Source organism: Panthera onca, chromosome E3, assembly GCF_046562875.1.
Source record: "Panthera onca isolate mPanOnc1 chromosome E3, mPanOnc1 haplotype 2, whole genome shotgun sequence".
Lineage (NCBI taxonomy): Eukaryota > Metazoa > Chordata > Mammalia > Carnivora > Felidae > Panthera > Panthera onca.
Window position 1 is genome coordinate 41,146,235 of NC_138354.1, and position 21,690 is coordinate 41,167,924.

Here is a 21,690-nt window from a genome sequence, read left to right on the forward strand (position 1 = left end):
TAGCTGGGGTCAGGAGCTCTACACCCGAGACCTGGCGGGGAAGGGTCAGGGCTGCCTCCCCCTCCCTCTGGGTCCCACCCAGGCCCCTCACCTGCGAGGGGCTTCATCCTTTCTGCTGGAGTCCTGGTGCTGAGGCTTCCGCCACGCTGCCTGTGACTCAGTGTCCCTCCGCGCAAAGGGAGACTAGCTGCCTGGGGTCACGTGAGAGCCAGATCCAAGCCCCAGGTGAGCTCTGGGAAGGGCATCGTTACTCAGCCATCCCCAGCCCCTCTCCTCCATTCACTCTAGGGATCAGGGCCAAGGGCTGCAGGCCCAGGCCAGGCCCCCCACAGGCCTGGTAAGGGTTTGCGACGGGACCAACGCCAGAGGCAGGGGCGCCTGAGGGGGGTGTTCTCCAGCGCTGCCTGGGAGGAAGGGAGCACCCCGTCCCTGGGGGCGTGCAAGCAGAGTCTGGAGCGGGGCGCTGGGGGCCCCAGGGTCTCCCTGACCCTATCGCAGATTCCCAGCCGCTGTCTGAACACTGCCAAGGAGGGGGCACCCGGCACGTACTTGCCCTGGGAACCTCAGTGTGTCCCAAGACTCAATTTTCTCGTCCCAAATGCAATTTAGACACAAATCCAATAAGCCTGCACATCACTCAGCCGCTGCTTCGAGCCCCCACGCTGGCGATCGGCCTGACTGAGGATTCAAGCCCAGAGACCCTGCAAGGCTGGGAGGCTGTGTAGGGCGGGAAGGGGTGGGGAGCTGCAGTCACTCCCAGCACTGGGCACCGGGCCAGCCATTTCCTGGCCTCCGCTCAGGCGGTGCCCACGGCAGCCCCGTGCGGTGGACGGCTTAACCCCACTCTGCCGAGGGAGAAGCAGGCACGGGGCCACCTGCTCGGCCATGGAGGGGTCAGGGGCAGAGCCGGACTCCAAGCCAGCAGGCTTCCTGGGGCGTGTTCCCCTCTGCCTCTGGCCTGGGGATCTCTGAACCGGTTGCTCCCTCCCCAGCAATATACTGTCTGGGGTAGGGGGCCCGTCCCCACTGAGGGCCACTCAATCGAGTCCTGCTGGACCAGCCTTGCTGCAGGGTCAGGTCACCCCAGAGCACCTGCATTGGGGAACACACCCCATCAGGATGGCCCTGCACCCCAGGGTCGCCTGAGCTTGGCTCTGGCCCTGTGTTCAGTGAGATCCCTGGGTCGGTAGGTTCTTAGCGGACGCACCCCAGACAGCTGTGCCATACTCTGGCTCAGGAGAAAGCTATGGTGTGTGAAAGGCAGGATCTAAACAAAAGGCAGAGACAAAGCCCACCCATCCTGGGTGCCCTCTGGGGAAACGGCACCCAGAGGCCCTCCTCACCTCCTGCCCTCAAGGACAGGCTCAGGTTCAGTCTCTGTTGGGGGAGGTCTGGGGCAGCTGTCCCCAAGGTCCACATTTATGAGGCACCTACTGTGTGCCAGGTGGTGTAGATGCTGAACCCCGTGGCCCCTGCCATCAGGGCACAAAGGGAGGCTGGTGCCCCAGGTCAGGGCCGCTGGAGAAGCACACAGCTGAACCAAGGCTGGTGTATCTGAGGAGGTCCGGGGCTGGTGTGGCCCAAGTTAGGACGGGACAGTGGTGTAAGCGGGAGGGACAAGGGCCATGGGGTGTGCTGGGGGGCGGTGTTCACGTCCCGCTAGGTGGGCTGTTGGAGACGACCCGCGGGACTGGCAGGGACGAGGAGAGGGCTATCTGGGCCAGGGCGTCAGACCTCCAAGGGCCGAGACCCTCTCCCTACCCACCGGAGCCCCAGCCCCAGCCGCTGCCCGCCCCCTCTCCGACTCCCGGAAACATTTAGCGGCCAACGGCGCCCTCTGCTGGCCACGTTGGACATCGCCCCGGCGCATGATGGGCGGGGGGGCGGAGGGATTGATGTGCTCTGAGGACCAGGTGTACCTCCTGCTCCCGCGACCTCAGTCATGAGCTTGGCCCTGGGTGGCCCTGGGGACACTGTTGGGATTCACTTCCACCCGTGTGGAAATTTGGGCTCCAAGATATCCACTGGAGACTGAACTCAACTCCTCATCAAAGACAAGTCCACCCTCTGCGGATCCAGGGGAGAGCCCCACTGGGACAAGTAAGACAAGGAGGGCACGATGGGGGTCTGGCCTCGGGCCACAGTCCCAGGTGCAAGTCTGGGCAGATGCCAGACATGGGCCAGACTGAGTAGGATTGGGGCCTGCCTGGCCCTTTAAGAGGGGCTCCAGGAGAGGGGGCCTGTTGCCCAGCAACAGGAGGGCGAGTGTGTACTCGTCGCTGGGAGACCAGAAGCGTCCTGCTGCTGGGACAGAGCGGCCTCAAGCGGCCCTGCTGACCGTGCCAGCGGCCCTCTTCCCTCCCTGGCACAGGGGCTGGCTGGCACCATGGCGCAGACGGACGTGCTCCTGACCAAGCAGCCCACCCCACAGACGGTGCCGGCGTGCGAGCTGCCCCGAAAGCTGTACGACGTGGCCCGGAACACGGGCGCCTACACGTCCTCGGGCCTCGCCACCGCCGGCTTCCGCTCGGCCAAGTACCTGGTGGACGAGTGGTTCCAGAACTGCTATGCCCGCTACCACCAAGCCTTCGCCGACCGCGACCAGTCGGAGCGGCAGCGCCACGAGAGCCAGCAGCTGGCCGCCGAGACCGAGGCGCTGGCACGGCGCACGCAGGAGGACGCCACCAGGAAGGTGGGCGCGCGCCTGCAGGACATGCACTGCTGGAAGTCCGAGCTGCAGCACGAGGTGGGCGAGCTGGACGCCGAGACCGACCTGCTGCTGGCCCAGAAGCAGCGGCTGGAGCGCGCTCTGGACGCCACCGCCGTGCCCTTCTCCATCGCCACCGACAACCTGCAGTGCCGCGAGCGCCGCCAGCACCCGGACCTCGTCCGCGACCACGTGGAGATCGAGCTGCTGAAGGTGCGCTGCCTCTTCCACCCCCGCCCCCGACACACCCCCTGGCCCCGCCCCTTCCGCTCCCGCAGGTTCCCCCGCCCTGAACTGCAGGCCCCGTCCCTCCCACCCAGCCACCCCCCCTCCCAACTCAGGCCACGCCCCGGAACCGCAGAGCCCGCCCCTTCCAGGCCGGGCAACAGCAGAATCTGCCGCTTCCACCTCCCGGAGCAGCAGACCCCGCCCCGGAACTTCCCCCTCAACCCCGAACCCCAGACCCTGCCCCTTCCACCGTCCCGGAACCGCAGGCCACGCCTCAGAACCGTAGACCCCGCCCCTTCCACCACCACCCCGGAACCACAGGCCCTGCCGCCTTCACCCTTCTGAGAGCGTGACCCGCACAAGGCAGAGGGTGGGGGGGGGGGGTTCACACGTATGCCCGTGACGCGGGCTGACAGAGGCCTTGGCGCCTGGGTACCAGGTGGGAGTGCACAAGCTCAGGGCGCATATGTCCCTCTGCGCACACAGGAAAACCTAGAGCACCTAACGCTTTGCACACGCAGACACGTGTGGAGCACACGCTCAGGTCCACCCCCCAGAACCAACAAGGGCTAGGTCAGGGCTCCAGCCTTCTAGGACAGAGGTACCATCCCTGACCCCAGGAGGGTGCCCGGTCTGACTTTCCCACAGCCTGGTCCTCACAGTGGACACTGAGTGAGGCTGGGCTCCTTGCAAGGTGAGCCCCAGCTTGGACATGCTGCCTGGGGGCAGGTCCCAGCGTAGGGGTTTGAGCATGTATGGGGGCTGGAGCTGGACCTCAGTGCTCATCTGCTCACCACAACCCATGTCCGGGGCCCCTGCACTGCCCCCCCAACCTATTACAGCTCATCCTGGGGTGAGGTGGGGCCCAGGCTGTGACAGAATTCACATCTGGACGTCTGTTGGGGCATTTGCCTGAGGATGGGACACTCAGAGGCCACTGAGGCAGGAGAGGGTCTGGCCAGGTCCATGCACAAGCCCTGATGACCCCACACACACCGAAGGATGGGGAGGTGCCTGAGATGAACCCCGTGGGCAGCGGCCTGAGGTCTGGGATGCATGCAGGGCCAGGAAGTCAGGTCCTGATGACGCCTGCACCCGCTGGGCGGCCCCTTGGTCACCCTTGGGTCCTGGCACCCGCCGGGTGGCTTCTTGGCCACCCTAGATCATGCAAATTAAGCTTGATCCTGAACGCCTAAAGACCCAGCCCACCGCATCTCCCCCTACCCTGGTGCCCGTGGTGGACATCGAGGCACAGCCCAGGATGCAGGGTAGATGGGTGAACGATGCAGCCACCTTCATCCCACAAGGAGCCTTTCCTGCTCCAAACTGAGCAGGATCTGTCCTTGGGGCAGCCCCATGGCAGCAGGGAATCACCCAGGCCAGTCCCTTGATCCAGGCAGGGCAGAGCTCATGCACCTCTCAGAGCCTGGGGGCCTGGCTTGTGAATAGGCTGTAGGCTGTGGGCAGGCAAACAGCCAGTCCAAGGGCTCAGGGCTTCCCTCTGCTCTCCCAGCTCAGGCCAGAACCTTGGGTCCCTCCCCTCCCCCCACGGCCCTCTCCCAGGCCCCAACCCCTCTTGGTCCCCCACCACCTCAGCCCCACACTCAGCTGCTCAACAACCCCCCTGCCCCGAGCCAAGAAACATCCCCCCTCCCGCCCCCCCCACCCCCATGTCCCAGGCCTTGCCCCCCCACCCCCCAATGTGAAGAACCAACAATGATCCAGAGACAGGGAGACAGAACCAGGGACAGACCCTGACATATGTGGGTTTAGTGCCAGAGGGAGGCAAAAATCCAAATTGGTGGTGGTGGGGGGGGGTGCTGTTTGTGCACTGAAAAGAAAGCCATTGCAGTAGCAGAAAGAAACACAGGGCTTCCCCCTGTATTCTCAGTGGAAGAGAGGGCATCTCTGAGCCCCAGGCCCTGACGGGCAGCCAGGGAAGGGACCTGCTTCCCAGGGGCCGGGGTCCCAGGAGGGCTGCTGGCCACCAGTGCCCTGGGAAGGCTGCAGGGATGGCCCCTAGAGCCCAGAGGGTGCTGGTGCCAGGCAGGTGGGAGCTGCCCCTAGGTGACAGTCCCACCAGCCCATAGAAGCACTCACCACCCCCCCAAGAAAAAAACACCACTGTGCTACACCAAATAGAATTTTCAAAAGCCCAGAATAAACCCAATGAGAAAGGGCTGGGCTCAGCCTTCATTTTCCAGGAAAGAGACTGGGGTCTGGCCCAAAGTTACCCAAGCAAGGATCAGGTGTTGATCTGGGCATTTAAGGGGCTCACTGTGGGCCCATACCAGCCTGGCCATCCTCAGATCCTCACCAGGGGTGGGGGTTTTCTCCCCCAGGAGGCCGAGCTTATCCGGAACATTCAGGAGCTCCTAAAAAGGACCATAATGCAGGCCGTGAACCAGATCCGGTGGGTCTTGGTGGTCTCCAGGTCTGCCCTCGGGATGACCCCTGTCTCCTCACCCCTTGGGATGTCTCTGGGAAGAAAGGGGGGGGTGACTAGGCCCTGAGTCTCAGACAGGTGGGGGCCTGTCCCAGGTCATAGCCAGGAGTACAGGGCCAGGAAGGGGCAACTAGTGTGTGGGGGGGAGGGGGCAGATTCCTGCCTGCCCTGGGGGCTGGGCATCCAGAGCCCAGGCCAGCTTTCCAGGGCCCGGACACTGTTGGTCAGGTAAGAGCCTGGGTAGCCTGAGGACCCCCATCCTGGGCAGATGAGGTGTCCTGGTTCTCAGCTGAGAACTGGAGGTGTGCTTGCCCCTCGGGGTGGCACCCAGCGCCCCACCCCCACCCCAACAAACGCAGACCTTGCCCACCCCAGGCTGAACCGGGAGCACAAGGAGACGTGTGAGGTGGACTGGTCTGACAAGGTGGAGGCCTACAACATCGACCAGACCTGCGCCCACTACCACAACCAGAGCACCGAGGTGCAGTTCTACCCACACTCGGCCAAGTTCGAGGAGAGGTGGGCCGCCTCAGCCCCAGCGCCTCCCCGGGGCCCTCGTCATAAACCCCTTCTCCACGCACCCGCAACTGCTAAGATGGGGCTCCAGCTCCTGGTCCCTCTGCTGGGGATCCTTCAGAGACCCACCGGCCCCTGAGGCCCTCACACGGAGGCCCAGTTCTATCTGCTCCCAGGACGGGCAGGTGTGCAGGGTCCCTGCCCGAGGGCACAGCACCACACAGTTCACCAGAGGGCTGCGGACACCGAGGGAGGCAGGAGCTGGGCTGGACGGCGGCTGGCAGGGGGCGCGCGCCGCGGGCCACGTCCGGAGGAGTGCAGGGCGTAAGGCAGCGGGAGGCCGGGGGACGCAGATTGCGAGGACGCAGGGTCCAAAGTATGCGGGGGCCACGGGGCGGCGAGGGGGCTAGGGGTGGTGATTTGTGCTGGGGCGCAGGAGACGCGGGAGGGCTGGGTGGGCCGCGGCCGTTGGCAGGTGCCCCACTGACCATGGACCGCTCCCCTCCCGCAGTGCCTCCACGCCGGAGACGTGGGCCCGGTTCACCCAGGAAAACCTGTACCGCGCAGAGCGCGAGCGCCTGGCTTCCGTCAACCTGCGGGTGCTCATCGATAGCATCCTGCGGGACACGGCCGAGGACCTGCGGCTGCAGTGCGACGCTGTGAACCTGGCCTTCGAGCGCCGCTGTGAGGAGGTGGAGGACGCGCGCCACAAGCTGACGGACCACCTGCACAAGGTGAAGCCTCGCCAGCCGCGCCTAGGCCACGCCCGCCCGCGTACAAGCCGCGCCCCAGAGCAGGCCACGCCCACACCACCGGGCCACGCCCCAGAACAGACCACGCCTGCACCACCAGGTCACGCCCACCCACGCGCAAGCCACGCCCCAGAACGGGTCACGCCCGCCCGCGTACAAGCCTGGCCCCAGAACAGGCCTATACTTTCAGACCACGCCCACACAGGCCATCCGCCCCAGCTCAGGCCACGCCCCAGAACCGACCACGCCCACACGTACAGGCCACGCCCACCCATACCGGGCCACGCCCCGACCACGCCCCGAGAGCTGGGCATCTGTAACGGAGGGAGGAAGCTCCTTCTGGCCCAGCCCCGCTCCTGGCTACTAAGCCCTGGTCACAACCTGGCCTGGTCCCTGCCCCTCCTCCATTCCATCCATCCTGAGGGACCCCAGAGGCAAGGCACCCACTCCTCCCTGGGCACCCTCTAAGCCAGTGAGAAACCAGGTGACATTGGGGGTGGCTGTCAGGCAGGAACAGGAGAGAAGTTACCTTGGCAGGAGGTGGCCAGGCCTGGTAGGGCTCTGACCCCAGGCTCTCAGGATGGCCTTTGCTGCTGCCAAGTCTTTCCGGTTCTTGACCAGGGTTGGGGGCCTAGTGACCCGCAGGACTGGGGGCGCTCAGGCCACAGCTGTTGGACAACCTCTGGGTACCCTTGGTGGGGGCCGAGGTGGCCACACGCATCTTCCGACCTCCGTTCCGCCCCCCCCCCCCCCCCCCCCGCTGCCGAGTCAGTGGACAAGGCTGCCCAGTGGCCCCAGCCCCAGGGCTGGGAAGGAGGCCGGGCGGGGCGGGGGTTCCGCTGGCCCTCCCAGGGACCTTCCTTTGTGCAGACGCTGCGGGAGATCACAGACCAGGAGCACAACGTCGCAGCGCTGAAGCAGGCCATCAAGGACAAGGAGGCGCCTCTGAAGGTGGCTCAGACCCGCTTATACCAGCGCTCACACCGGCCCAACGTGGAGCTGTGCCGAGACACCGCCCAGTTCAGGTGCCTGCCGTGGGACAGGTCACCACCCACCATCCACGCCCGTCCCCCGCAGCCTGCAGGCTTGCAGTGGAAACACAGCGGGGCTCAACACGCGGGCGTCCCCACGTCCTACCCCCACCCAGCACGACTAGACACCACGTGCCTTGCGGGGCTCTGTCAGGGCTGCGAGTCCGAGGGACAGCGTGGCACTTCCTTCACTCTGTGCCGCGCAATCTCCCTGGCCAGGAATCGCGAGGCCACAGGCTCCTCCCGGGCCCACCCTGCCTCGGGGCGCCGTCCATACCTCCGGGAACGCGTGGCCCCTGGCCGGAAGTCTCGCGGGGATCGTGTCTCTGGTGTTTCAAACTTATCGAGTACCAGTCGCCCTCTCGAGCACTAGCACGGCCGTCCTCCCTGGTGTTCCTCCTCCCCAGGCCTCAGCACGTCCCGCGAACTGGGGCCTCGTGCAGCTCCAGGACGCCGGGCGCCAGGAATAAAGGGAACCGCGAGCCTCCGCGCACCCCTGTCATTGCTTGTAACCGCCGCACGGTGTCGCTCAACACAGCCGCGCACTGTCCTGCCCACGCAGCCTTACCCCTCCGGTCGGGGGGTGGGGGCAGGGGCAGCCGATGGACCGCCGGCCCAGACCACTGCCACGCTGCCGGCAGGTGTCCCTTTCGGACTTTTGGGTCCTTTTATGGCCCAGCATCTTGGCCTGGACCCCTCACCAGGGCTCCTGGGTCTCGACGGTCCCGGCCCACAGGCCCCAGCTCACGCCTCCGTCCCCCAATCCCACAGGCTGGCGAGCGAGGTGGAGGAGCTGAACACGTCCCTTGCGGCACTGAAGGAGAAGCTTCTAGAAGCGGAGCAGTCCCTGAGGAATCTGGAGGACACGCGCATGAGTCTGGAGAAGGACATCGCGGTCAAAACCAACAGCCTCTTCATCGACCGTCACAAGTGCATGGCCCACCGTGCCCACTACCCCACCACCCTCCAGCTGGCCGGCTACCAGTGAGCAGGGTACCACAGCACGTGCCTCTGTGGCCTGGCTGGACTTGGGGAAGGGGCCGTCCCCCCCGCCCCTCAAATAAAGAGCACATTAGCTTTTTACTTGTCATGTGTGGCTCGCGGTGGAGTCGGGATACTGCTACCTGGCAGGTGCGCCCTACCTGTGGACCCCACGTCTGAGCCCCCTGAGGCTCAGATGGGGGCCCTCTGCCCACCCGAGATGCCACCACGGATGCCACAACACTCATTCCCAGCAATGACCAAGGCCCCGCACTTTTTCCTCTGTGTTTCCTGGCACTTGTCACCGTGAGGCCGGGCAGCTCTGTCCCGCGGGGCTGGGTCCCGGGTTGCAAGCATCCACGCAGGGTGCCAGGCAGGGCCTGGGACAATGACCACACAGAACACCCATGGACCTCTCCCTGCCACCTCCACCTGGCACGGGGTGGGCACCGGGGGAGGCAGATCCGGGGGACCCTCCACTCCCAGCCCCTGTGGTCACCTCGGGTGGCCACCTTCCCGGTCCGGCCTCTGCTCAACCAGTGAGTGAGTCAGGCTGGGGTGTGGCAGGTCCAGGGATACAGGGCTCCCACCGTCCCCCTGGCCGCGCACCATCCCTCGCCCTGTGTCGGAGGCTCTGGGCACAACTGCAGCGCCCCTCATTCACCCCGAGCACCTTGTCACGGCTCCTTGCAAGGAGGCCCTCCCGCTGTACCCACCCCACCCACCGCAGGCAGCTCCCCCGCCCCCTGGGTAGCTCATCAGCAGAACTCTCCAGAAAGCGTCCATCGGGGCCCTGGGAGATAATGACCCCCGCAGTGCACACACCCGCCACTCAGCCCGTTACCGCCCGTGGCTGAGGCAGTGCCCCTGGGAGCTCAGGGCCTTCTCATCCCAGCCCCCACCCCAGGGGCCGCTGTCGGGAAGCTAAGTGCCAGGGGGGTGCAGTGCATGGCTCATTATCTCTAAAGTGGGCTGCTGGCTCCAGGCTGGGAGGGCACGGTCCCCTGGGGGCTGCCTGCTGGGGGCTCGTCTGTGGTTGTCTCTAGGCGGGAGATCGTGTCCCTTTGTAGAGACACACGACCAGGCCCCCCGGCGCTGAGCGACGGCTTTCCAGCTTTCCGGAGTCCAGGCCCCCCACCGGCTGGCCAGGCTCATGGCTGAGGTGAGGCCACCATGCAGCCTGGGCCTCTCCAGCAGCCCCCAGAGACCTTGACCCTGCGGGGCTCCAGGGCGGAGCCGGGACACTGGGGTCCTGGGAGGAGGGGCAGGATTGGTTCAGGCCGCCACAGCAGCGGGAGGGTTGCTGTCCATCCCGCCCTCGGGCCCCTCTGCCCACACGGGGCCCCCGCACTTGAGTCTGCCTCTGGGGAGGGGGAACCTGTTGGGGGTAGGGGTAGGAGCATGTTCCAGAGGCTACAGGGCCGCCCCCTCCCCACTCCCCCTGCAGGCCCCCTGCTGCCCCAGAGCTGCCCTGGCACGGCTGGCTTACCCTTGGCTTCCTTCCAAACACCTTAGGTTTCCTGTCTGTGGAGACTTGCAGCCAGTCCACACGGTCACTCTCATGGTGAGTGAGGGACCCCAGTGTGTCTGGCCCCAGAGCCCACGTCCATTCCTCCCAGGGCCACTTGCGTGGCCCCTTCTAGTGAAGTCTGTGGTAACGGGCTCTCGGTCTACTCCGCATACCCCCCCACGCGAGGGCCAACTGCTGAGTTGGGGACCACGGGGGCCATCCGGTCCCGCTGCCCAGGCTCGAGTCACAGGACAGTGTGGCCTTCCTGGGCTGCGGCGGGCGGGAGGCAGTGAGGGAGCCCGGCCCCCCTGCGGGCGACGCCGTGGCCGCCTGTGGGCTGTTGACCCCGCGGGGCCGTGACGCTCAGCCACGCTCCCGTCGTCACGGAGATGTCCCGCCGCGTGTCCAGGGGAGGCTATTTCTGTCCAGGTCCTCCTGCCACCTGCTGAGTCACCCTCAGCCCTTGCTGACCACCTCCTCTCAGAGCCCAGGCAAGGCCCACAGGCACCCAAGCAAACACTTCGCAGCTGGCGTCCCGGGGACCTGAGCTCAGCCCCACCCCACCCAGACCAGAGGAACCCCAGGACTCCTTCCGGGCCCTTCACCCCCCGTTGAGGAGGTGCCCCCCCGCCCCCGCCAGTGCAGGGAAATTTTAACTCACTGTCCCCTCCCCCAAGGGAAGGTACAGTGTGACCAGCCATCTCCTCGGGGGGGGGTCAGGCAGCCCAGCTTGCTGGTGTCAGGGGAGGCACAGGGGAGGGACGCTGGGGCCCTGCAGTATGGCCGGAGCCTGCCAAGCCCCCCAGTGGCTGTGCTCTACCTGGTTCCATCCCCCACAGGGGACTCCGGCCCCTTCTGAGCCCATTGGTGTCCATTTTACGGGTGGGGAAACTGAGGCCCGGACGCAGGAAGCAGCAAAGCTTAGGCGTCTGCTCCTCTCTCGGTGTCCCAGAGGCAACAGCGGTGCTGCCAGAGGGGGTGTCCTGACCTTCCCGGGGCCCGCGGGCTCCCCCCAAGGATGTGGGGCTGGGAAGCGGGAGCCCGAGTGACAAGCCGCTCGAGTGGCTCCGGGGGAGCCGCCTGGTCTCAGAACCAAGCCCGCCAGCTCCCAGCACGTGCTGACAAGGTGTGGGGGCCCACAAGGCCTTCGCCTCCCACCACCCCCCCATCCATCTGTGCCACCTGCAGGCGGGGATGAGGACAGCTGTCCCCAAAGGGAGTGGCTGCCCCCCCACTGCGGTGTGAGCTGTCAGCTCCGGAACCGGCTCCAGCTGGTGCAGCCCCACCCACAGCCTCACACCCAACATCCCCTCGCCCCGCAGAACTCCCCCCCCACACCCCTGCCGTGGGCCTACCTCTGTCTGCTCTCTCCCCCGTCCTTGCCCCTTCCCCAGCCATCAGTCCTCCAGGCCAGTCTGGTGCCTCCCCGACAGGCAGCCGGCTTGGGCGGCAGGACGCTTCTGAGGGAATCACACGTCCCCACACCCAGAGGCCAGGGCGCCCGGCCCTGTCCCTGGGCCCTGTGTCCAGCTGTCCAGACCCAGAGCGGGGACGAGGCCAGGCCTCCAGCTCACGGTGCGTGCAGCCCCTTCCTGCATTGCCTGGGGGGCCCTGTGAGTCATTCCCACCGGGGGGCACCACCGTGTACGTCCTTTATGTTCTGAGAGGCTGGGCTGAGGCCGACGGCCCCACCAGGGATCACAGCCTGTCTCCTGCTCTGCTGGGCACCATGACCCTGGGACGGCACCTCGGGAGGTGGGGACAGACGCTGTTCTCCCCTGCCAGAGACGGAAGGCAGTCCCCGTCACCAGGTGGGCCCGGCACAGGCTTGGTGGCCCTGGTCTGTGTCCCCCCCCCCCCCCACTTTGGCCTCCAGGCGCTCACCAGACTCTGCCGAGCCCCAGCTCTGGCCCGCCTGACTCCCTGCCAAGTCACTGCACCCCAGATGGAGGCGATGGCCAGCCCACGACCCATCAGTCCCAGCCAACCCAGACGCCCCAGGCCCCCGAGCCACGTCACAGGGGCAGGCAGGAGGACCCTGGAAGGGCTGCACTGCCCCTGCGGCCGACAGTGAGCAGGGGGCAGGCCGGGTGGCGGGCAACCGGCCCAGGAGCTCTGAAGCTGGCCCAACGCTTGTTGGTCTTGGATGGTCCGAGGGAAGCCGTGGTGCCTGGGGCAGCATGAAAGGGTTCTTTCACGGGCCTCTGGGGCAGTGACGCCGGAGACAGACAGGCAGGCAGCAGTGTCCGACCGTGAAATGGTAACCGGGAGCTTGGGGGTGGGTGGGGGGGGTCTTCACAGGCACTCTGGGTGGGCTGTCTGCTGGGCGGGCCTGGGGGGGGGCACGATGCTCGAGACCCCAGGCATTGAGGGATGAGTGGGGGCCAAAGGGGCACCAGTCTGTCTATGGAGCAGGATCCCCCAGGGCACCCATTAGGTTCCCATCAGGTCCCTCTACAGGGGGGACTTGCAGGGTCCAACACAGCTAGGAGGGGGGTGGGTCAGGGTCTGCTGGGCTCTGGGGTGGGGGGGTGGTAAACGGAAGGGGCCCTACCTCCTGGAAAGTTCTTCCTGCGAGTGGGTTGCAGACACACTGTGCAAGAGGAAGAAAGTTGTTCTGGGCTGCAGTCCCCAAGGGCTTCCCGAAGGAAGATCCCAGGTCTTTTCTCAGCAGCGTTGCACCACAGGGAAGAGTGAGGGCCCTGACGGCACACGCCCGCCCTTACAAAACATCTGCCCTGGGGTGCAGCCGTGGGGAGACCGGCCGGGAAGGGTCTACTCGCCAGGGGAAGCATGGGTGGGCCAGGTGTCCGGCAGGGTCTCCTGTGGGAAGGGAGGCAGAGGCGGGAGACCCAGGCCTGCTGGGGATTCAAGACGGTTTTTCCACCCTGGGGAGCTTCCCAAGTTGCCCTTCTCCCCTGGCAGCTCAGGATGTGGGTACTGCCCTCTGCCCAGCTGGGCAGCCTGCCCTGGGGAAACTGCCTCGGGTGGGGCCCCACCCAACCTGGGCCGCGGTCCCCACCTCCCAGCGGAGGCCCTTCCCTGCCCTTCCCCAAGCAGCCCGGCTGCCCTTCCCGCTGGTGGGTGGCAACCCCGGAGAGCTGAACCAGAGCATCCCTCCCCCTTGACGGCTCCCCTGAATCTGCCAGGTGTGGGGTCCCCAGCCATGGGGGCTTTGGGGGCCAGGACTCTGACTGCAGGCAGTTAGGGCACCTACTACGGGCCAGGGCCAGGGCCCCAGGGATGGGCGAGGGTGTCTCAGAGAAGGAGCCAGAATGCCCGTTGGGACGGGGTGGGGTGCTTCGACCAGACGCCTGCGGTGATGTTGAGGATTCTGCGGCCACATCCAGGCCCGGGTGTGTGCCAGGCACCCTGTCTGGTGCCCACCGAGGCCCCTGGAGGCCCCGATCGGCACCCCCACAGGGCCAGTCCCGGCCTCACGTCCCATCTCTCCCAGACAAGGGGGCACAGCCTGGGCAGCTGTGGAGTTTGGGGCTCAGTAGAGGCACCTCTTCTCAGACACCACACCACCCCCCCGTCCCCCCTCCAGGCTCTGGCACGGATAGCGGCCCCTGGCCTCCTGCTCCTCCTGGTGTTGCCTGGGGGGGCCTGGCCCAGCCTGGGGCCGCCCCGACGGCCGTGTGTGCAGTGCTGCCCGCCCGCCTGGCCCCCCGCTGCCCCCGGCCCCTATGCCCGCAGGAGCGATGGGGAGCGGTGGGTGCAGCCGCCTCGCATGCGGCCTACCATCGACGTGTCGATTCTCAAAGGTGAGTGTGAGCAGAGCCCCCCACGCCCCCGCCCCTGTGCCCACACCCCTGAGCCCGCAGGACTCCGCACACTGGGGGCTGGAGAGCCCCAGTCGGCTCCGGGAAGGCACCTGGGGGGGCCTGCCCTGGACTCCCAGCAGCTGCGTAAAGACGGGGAGCAGGGTGGCCCGAGGCCCCTCAGGCGGCTCACCCACCCCGCAGCGGCGCCCCAGGCCCAGCCCCCGGGGTGGGGGCGGTCCCCGAGCTGCGACCCCTCTGGAAAGAGGTCAGCTCCAGCAGTACTCACCCTGGGGCCCTGGGCAGCAGGTTGGTTGGACTGGGTTTCCAGCTGCCCAGCCCCTCGCCCGTCGAAGCCCGGGTCAGACCCTTCCCACGTGGCCATCTGCACAGGCCCCAGAGCGGCCACGCCTTGGGGTGTGCCTTCTCTCTTCCCCCGAGCGACTCTGGACCCCGAGCCTTGACCCGTGGCTTCCGCTGTGCCCCTGCAGGTGAGAAGGGCGAGACGGGGGTCAGAGGTCCCTCCGGCAGGAGCGGGAAGGAGGGCCCGCCGGGCTCCCGGGGCCTCCGGGGCCGCAAGGGCCAGAAGGGGCAGGCGGGGCTGCCCGGCGCCGCATGTCGGCGCGCCTACGCGGCCTTCTCGGTGGGCCGGCGCGAGGGCCTGCACAGCACCGACGGCCTCCGGGCCGTGCCCTTCGACACGGAGCTGGTGAACCTGGACGGGGCCTTCGACCTGGCCTCGGGCCGCTTCCTGTGTGCCGTGCCCGGCGTCTATTTCCTGAGCCTCAACGTGCACACCTGGAACTACAAGGAGACTTACCTGCACATCATGTGCAACCGGGAGGCCACGGCCGTGCTGTACGCGCAGCCCAGCGAGCGCAGCGTCATGCAGACCCAGAGCCTGCTGCTGCCCCTGGCCGCCGGTGACGCCGTCTGGGTGCGCCTGTTCCACCGAGACCGCGACAATGCCATCTACGGCGAGCCCGGCGACCTCTACATCACCTTCAGCGGCCACCTGGTCAAGCCGGCCGCAGAGCTCTAGCGGCCCAGGGAGGGTCCCCCCAAGGCCCAGCCCTCGGCAGCACCCTTCCCCCAGACACCCCACCTTCGGAGCTGAGAGGCCACGCCGGCAGTCTTTGAGGCCCGACTGTCTGCAGTGTTTGAGCATCAGCTGCATGCAGGCACTGAGCAGAGCACCAGAGATGTGCCTGCAGCCAGACAGACTCGGGGCCTAGCCTGGAGGGGAGGGACACGACCGAGCGTTCACATCAACGAGTTCGGGATGAGACCTGCGGTCCGGGTGGCGTGGGGTGGGCCTGGTGGGGTGGGGAGAGCGGGGCGGGCGGGGTCTGCCCTTGAGATGGAGCTATCTTTTCTGCCTATAAAGGGCCAAGAGAGGCACCACTGCTGTGGGGACATGTACAAAGCGTCCGCTGGCTGGGCACCGGGGAGGCGGAGAGGGGGGTCAAATATAGATCCCGCCCCCTCAGAGCTGACTCCCGCAAGAGGCAGGCCGTATCCCAGGGTGTGAGAGGGGGGCCAAGGCCAGAGACCGGATGGCATCGAGCAGGGCGGGGTGTGGGTTTGGACCGGGGGTGAGAGTCCTCCTGGGGGTGACACGGGCCCAGCTCTGGTGGGCGGATGTTCGGGGACTCCCGGCACCCCCTCATCCGTTTGGATGGAGGAGGGAGGTCATACCTGGCTGTGTGCCAGAGCCCCGGGGGGGGGGGGGGCCCAGACCCCCATCATCACATCGAAGTACGAGGCCCTACAGGCAGGGGTGGAGGTGGAGGGTGGCCGTGCTTACGCCAGAGGAGGGCTCCGTGCACCCCAGGGTTGGAGCCTCCAGGCTGCCCGCCCCCCACAGGCCATTCAGAGTCTGTTGCTTTCCCAGTGCGTGTCCCCCTGGCCTGGGCCTTCGGCTGGCCCCTCCTCTAGCCTCACGGCCCGCAGCGCCTCCAAATGTCTTCCCGCAGCCGCCCCGCCCAGGCGAGGATCTTGGGGCGATGAGACCACGGAGGCCCTGGGTAGAGCAGCGTCTGGTCCCCCCAGAGCCGGACAGGCTGACTCAGGTCCCGGCTGTGCTGAGGTGGCTGGAGCTCAGGCGGGCTGTACTCGCAGGACACGTCAGAGCCTTGCAGAAGGAAGGTCCGTAGGCCCCTGGCCAGGACGCAGGACGTGGCAGAGGAGGCTGCTGGAAGGTCCAGACCCCTCTCTCCTGTGGGAGCACCAGGAGCAGGTGGGGTTCCCTCAGTCCACGTTCACCCTGGGCCCCAAAGAGCACCGATATGGAGCCCCTAGACCCACCTTCCCTGGCACACCTCCAGGAAGGTTGGGGAGGAGGAGGGGTCGGCAGGGATCACCGTTCCAGACACACAGGAACGGGCTCTTGTCCCAGGACAGACGACCACACCTTTAACAAGTAGAGAAACTGAGGCCCAACAGGGGCATGTATGGTGCAGGGAGCCGGCTCTCCACCTGCTGGGCCACCCCCACAAGTATGGCCCCACAGGGAGAGGCCTCACTGGGAAAGGTGCTGGGGACCCCTTTGCTGCCCACAGAGGGCCCGTCTGTGGGAGAGGGTGCTGCCCATGCAGGGCCTGTCTGCAGGGGGAGGCCCTCTCTGCCGGCATCCCACCCTGTGGCTGGGTCCTGAAGCCTCGTGGGTCCTGCCCAGTGGGCGTCCCGGCGCCCCAGGTATGAGACCCCCACACCCCCCGTGCGGGCCCTACAGCCGGTCCTGGCCAGTGGGGAGCCCCAGAAGGAAGCTGAGCCTCATGAGTGTGGGTTCCTGGGCCTCCAATGTGCCAGCCCAGGCCCCTCACACCCGGCCCTGCCAGAGACGGGAGGGACAGAGAGGCTGCGGGAAGCCAGATGCCCCGGGCCCCCTGACCCAGGATGCAACCTGGGGACTCCCCTCCTGCCCTGACCGGGACGGGACCCCCGGACCCCGGCGTGCAGCAGGCCGGCCGGGCCAGAAGGAAGCCTATGTCTCCTCAGCTGGCTGCGTGACCTCAGCTCCCACTTCGGGCAGTGGGCGAGGAGGGCCTCGGCCAGGCCCCCAGGGCAGCCGCGGCCGAGAGAGCCTGTTGCCCGGGATGCCCGGGTCTGGGGAAGCCTGCTGACCCGGCGGCTCCTCCTTCTAACCTCAGGGCGTGAATCCGGCTGTTCACGGAGCCTGGACCAGGGAGGCACTGGGACAGCTCGGTGGAGCCTGGGGGATAGGCCCTGCTCCCAGCTGCTGGCCCAGGAGGGCATCTGATAACCTTGGGAGTCAAGGCCACTACATACCCTGGGGACCAGGAGTGGGGTGTGTAGGGCGCTTCAGGGCCCTCGGGGGGGGGGGGGGTCCGGGACAAAATGGCAGTGCCAATATCCGCCCCCCCCCCCAGGTTCACTTATTTGGAGACATGAACAAGCGGGACCCAGGGTCCAGTCACCATTTCCAAGCGACAAAGCTGGGACACAGACCTGGGTGCCGGTGGAGTCCGGGGGAGACCCCGACGGGAACAGCAAGCCTGTGGACTCGGGGTGACCAGGCGTGTGCATGTGCCACGAGAAGGCTGGAGAAGGCACAGCCCTGCCACGTGCCCCTGAGACGGGACTCCTGCCGCTTTGTCCACGTTAGTCTGTCCGTTCCGCGGATTCCCACAAATGCCCATTTAAAACATTCAGGTGAAATTCATAGAACATGAAACTTACCATTTTGAAGCAAACAATTCGGTAGCATTTAGCACATTCACAGGGCAGCTCCACCGCCATCTCCATCTAGTTCCGGAACTTTCTCCTCACCCCAAAAGGAGACCCCGTCCCCTCTCCCAGCCCCCGGCCACCGCCGATCTGCGTTCTGTCCCCGGATTTGCCTCTTCTGGGGGTTTCAGAGAAACGGAATCACTGACCGTATGGCCCTTTGCGTGTTGTTCTGTGAGGTCACATCCCCCGGGTGGGTCCACGCTCTGGCACCTGTCATGGCTTCATTCCCTCGGGTGGCTGAACCCCGTCCTGTCGTGTGGACGGACCACGGTGCGTCCATGTGAGCACTGGGGGCCCTGGGGCTTTCTCCACCTGTGGCTGTCGTGGATAGCGTTATCATGAACGTTTGTGCAAAAATCCACTGTCTCAGTGTGGTGGGCCAACCCTGGACACAACCTAGCAGAGCGGGTAGACGGGAATCTAGAACATTCTGAGACCCAGCTCTGCTCTGTGTGGAAACCGGGCCTGACCTGGGAGATACGGCAAGTGCCGTGGCCACCAGGCAGAGGCCAAGGGAACCGGGAGGACCCAGGTGACCGATGTGCCAGCGAGGGAGGAGGCCGAGACGGAGACACCGCCACGTCGGGCACACCCCCAGTGAAGCACGCCTCAGGTGAGGAAAAGAGCCACCAGCAACACAGCCATTAAAAACATATGGGACACCCCCCCCCCCCCTACAGTGGCGTTATTCCCCTCTAAAAGGGAGGGCCACTCAAGCCATCCGCGGATGACGAAAGGATGAGCAAACCGTACTCCGTCCACACGATGCAATATTATTCGAGACATTCCGACACGCGCTGGGACGCGGATGGACCTCGAGGACGCCGTGGTCAGTGACATAACGCCTGTCACGGGAAGACGGTGCGGGTGCCCCTGGGGACAGAAGGAGACGGTGGTCCCCAGGGGCAGGGGAGTGGTGGGCACAGAGCTTCCGTTTGGGGCCGTGGGAGAGCTGTGCGGATGGGCGGCGGTCGTGGTCCCACGCAGCGGGGATGCGCCTCCTGCCACTGAACTGCGCTCCTAGAAACGCCTAAGGCGGGAAACTTCGACTACGTACGCTTTACCACAGTAAAACTAAGTGAAAATATTCAGCTAATCTCTGGAAGGGACACAACGCTCAATTTCAAAACCAAAGTGATGGTGCGCCTGGGTGGCTCAGTCGGTTAGGCGGCCGACTTTGGCCTGGGTCATGATCTCACGGTCCGTGGGTTCGAGCCCCGCGTCGGGCTCTGTGCTGACAGCTCAGAGCCTGGAGCCTGTTTCAGATTCTGTGTCTCCCTCTCTCTGACCCTCCCCCGTTCATGCTCTGTCTCTCTCTGTCTCAAAAATAAATAAAGGTTAAAAAAAAAATTAACAAAAAAAACCCCAAAGTGGAAGCATTTGCCAAACAGCTGAGTGATAGGCTGGCTTTATAAAAATCGCAAACGTGGCTCCACATCAGCCCTGAAGCCCAAACACAACACAGGAAGACACGTGAAACCAGAGGGCTGGACGATTCCTCCGCGTGGGAAGGAGTGAGGGTCGCCCTGGGCCAGGGGATGCCGCTCGGGGGGGACGGCGTGAGTGCTGGCATCCAGACATTCTCCTTCGAAGGGCGCCCGGTCACACCTTCACACGTGCCCCTGGAGGGACCCAGGTGGACAGGCCCCGGCAGAGTGGCCCGGGGGCACATGGACAGACCCACCGTTCAGACGGGCGGTGAGGCCACAGTCAGGTGTCAGAAGCAGGAGGCCCCAGGCGACGGCTGCCTCTCTCCTGTGACCTCTGTCCCCTCCCCCACTGCATCACCGGCCACGGGGCAGACCCCTGCGTGGCTCCAGTGACCCCTGGGCATGCCCGCTGGGGGCTGAGTCAGGAGGGAGGGAGAAGACCCCGCAGGACAGGCTGGGCACCGTGTGGGCAGGGATTGGGGGCGGCTCCCCATGTCACCTGCACCCCAGGCCTGATGGCCACTGGAACGTGGATGTGGGGGGGGGGCATTGGGCATCTCCCGTCCCCCTGACGTCCATTCCCCAGCTTCACCCTGACCCCTGTGGACCATATCACCACCTCCCAGCATGTCTGGCAACGGGGAACCCAGCAGGGTACGGGAAGCAGGGAGGAGAGAGGGGCGGGCACTCAGTCCCAGCTCTCCTGGCGGGCTGGCCACCAGGCCCCAGCTGCCCTGTGCTGAAAGAGGGCCCCTCTTTGTTCTCATAAGCCCGTCCTCGCACCTGTCACCACCCACCACACCAGAATGTCCCTGTATGAAGCCTTCTCAAACAACTCGGTGGGGCAGGCCGCCTTTCCCACCGACAGGCCAGGCCCGGGAAATGTGGGGGAAGAGTGGGAGTCAAGGCAGGGTGTTGAGCAGGAGAGAACATGGCTGGTCCCCGCTGCTCGGCGATCGGTGTCCTCTAGCAGGAGAACCAGCCCATGTGGCCGGGAGGACCTGCCCGTCTCCCTCCGGGGACATGCCTGATCCTCCCCCACATCACGGGGCTACGGTCTGGGAGAGAGACTCCAGTGCAGGTGCAAACGTCGGGGAAGGGCTGGGCTGGCAAGAACCACATGTCTGTGCGGGCAGAGCCCCTGCCCCTCACCCCCCACCCTGTGTTGGGACCTGCCCAGGTGCCCGATGGTGCCCCTGGACCAAATGCAGAGCGGTCAGCACTGTCTGCAGAGAAGCATCCTGAAGGAGGGGACAGGGCGGGCCTGGAGGGAGTGGGAGGGAGCCCCAGGGTGGGGGGGGCCGGGGTCCCAGGCAGCCACAGGACCTTTGGGTAAGGCCTCCAACCTGGCCAGAGCCCCCTTTGTTCAACGTCCTTTTATTCATTCAACAACCCCCCCTTAGGAGCCCCAGTGGTGCCGGCTGGCCCGGGTAGGTCAGGTCAGAGTGCTTGGCTGCAAGGAGGGGACATGGCGGTGTCTGGGACAGAGACCCCCGGTGGCCAGGGCGGAGGGGCCGCAGACCCAACTGTCTTTCCGGGTCCCTGTCCCCACCCTTCCCTGGAGATCCAAGCTGTGCAGGGGCCCTGACCAGTGACCAGTGAAGACTCTACTGTCTCCGGAGCACGTCACAGCTCTCTGTGCCCCCACGTTCCCGTCAGAAGTCCTTCCTGGTGTCTCCCCGTGGTCCGTCCGCCCTCCTGCGCCAGCACATCCGAGAGGGGGGCCCTTTATGACCCCACCCAGGGCACCCACCCCACCCAGGGCACCCCAACATCGCTCCTGCTGGCAGGGATTGGCCGGGGAGCGGCCGCCGCCGGCCGGGCCTGTGAGCACAGCCCCGGGGCCATCCGGCCTCGGTTTTCCTCCCTGTGGGGATACCTGTCCCACCCCATGCCCCGCCCGGCCAGGCAAACAGACCCCTCCTGTCTCTGCACCCCATCCCGGAGGCAGCCTCATCCTGGCCCCGCAGGCCGGATTTCCTGAGCAAGGTCACTCTGGGAGCCACTGGAGCCCAGCAGCCAATAAAAGGCACCGATGCGTGGAGAGAGCTCATAAAGCAGGTCAGCCACTATAGCCTGTTTGCTCTGTGTCCGCCCCCCCCACCCCCACCCCTACTCAGGGCCTGGGGACGCGGGGCCCGCCAGCAGCGTGGTGGCCCCGTGCCCCCACCCCGGTGTCCCCAGGCCCTCCTCATCTACCTGCTGCTCCCGTTCCCGGGTAGGCTTGCGGGGGTGTCTGGGTCCTCGCGGCTCCTGCTCCGGGCCCCACCCGCACCCACAGCTTCAGACACTGTCCACACTGGCCAAGCCTAGTTCCCAGAAACCACCCAGACCTAGGGGCCAGGGGCTGCCTGGAATCTGCGGGGACGTCCCATCAGGCCCGGGGCCCCACACACGCACATGCGCGCACGTGCACGCGCGCACACACACACACACACACACACACACACACACACGAGGGCGCTCTGGGCTGGCGTGGCCCTGGGCGGGAGCTCACGATGTCAAATCAATCGGGAGGAATCGATTCGGGCAGAGATTTCCGAGCCATCTGCTCGCTCCCCAAAGTCATTCT

The 21,690-nt window shown here is 66.1% G+C and overlaps 2 protein-coding genes across 2 annotated transcripts; both read left to right on the forward strand.

Annotated features, from left to right (window-relative positions):
* Window positions 1-2,270: 2,270 nt before the first annotated feature.
* Window positions 2,271-8,763, forward strand: TEKT4 (tektin 4). The gene is made up of 6 exons (XM_060648014.3): window positions 2,271-2,920; window positions 5,278-5,348; window positions 5,757-5,900; window positions 6,409-6,631; window positions 7,520-7,674; window positions 8,452-8,763. The coding sequence occupies exons 1-6, from the start codon at window positions 2,387-2,389 to the stop codon at window positions 8,666-8,668; spliced, it is 1,344 nt and encodes a 447-aa protein (XP_060503997.1). The 5' UTR covers window positions 2,271-2,386; the 3' UTR covers window positions 8,669-8,763.
* A 3,402-nt stretch (window positions 8,764-12,165) lies between these two features.
* Window positions 12,166-15,957, forward strand: C1QTNF8 (C1q and TNF related 8). Its single transcript, XM_060649751.3, has 3 exons — window positions 12,166-12,431; window positions 13,722-13,938; window positions 14,427-15,957. Exons 1-3 carry the CDS (start codon window positions 12,318-12,320, stop codon window positions 14,975-14,977), a joined length of 882 nt encoding a protein of 293 aa, XP_060505734.1. The 5' UTR covers window positions 12,166-12,317; the 3' UTR covers window positions 14,978-15,957.
* The last annotated feature ends 5,733 nt before the right edge of the window (window positions 15,958-21,690 follow it).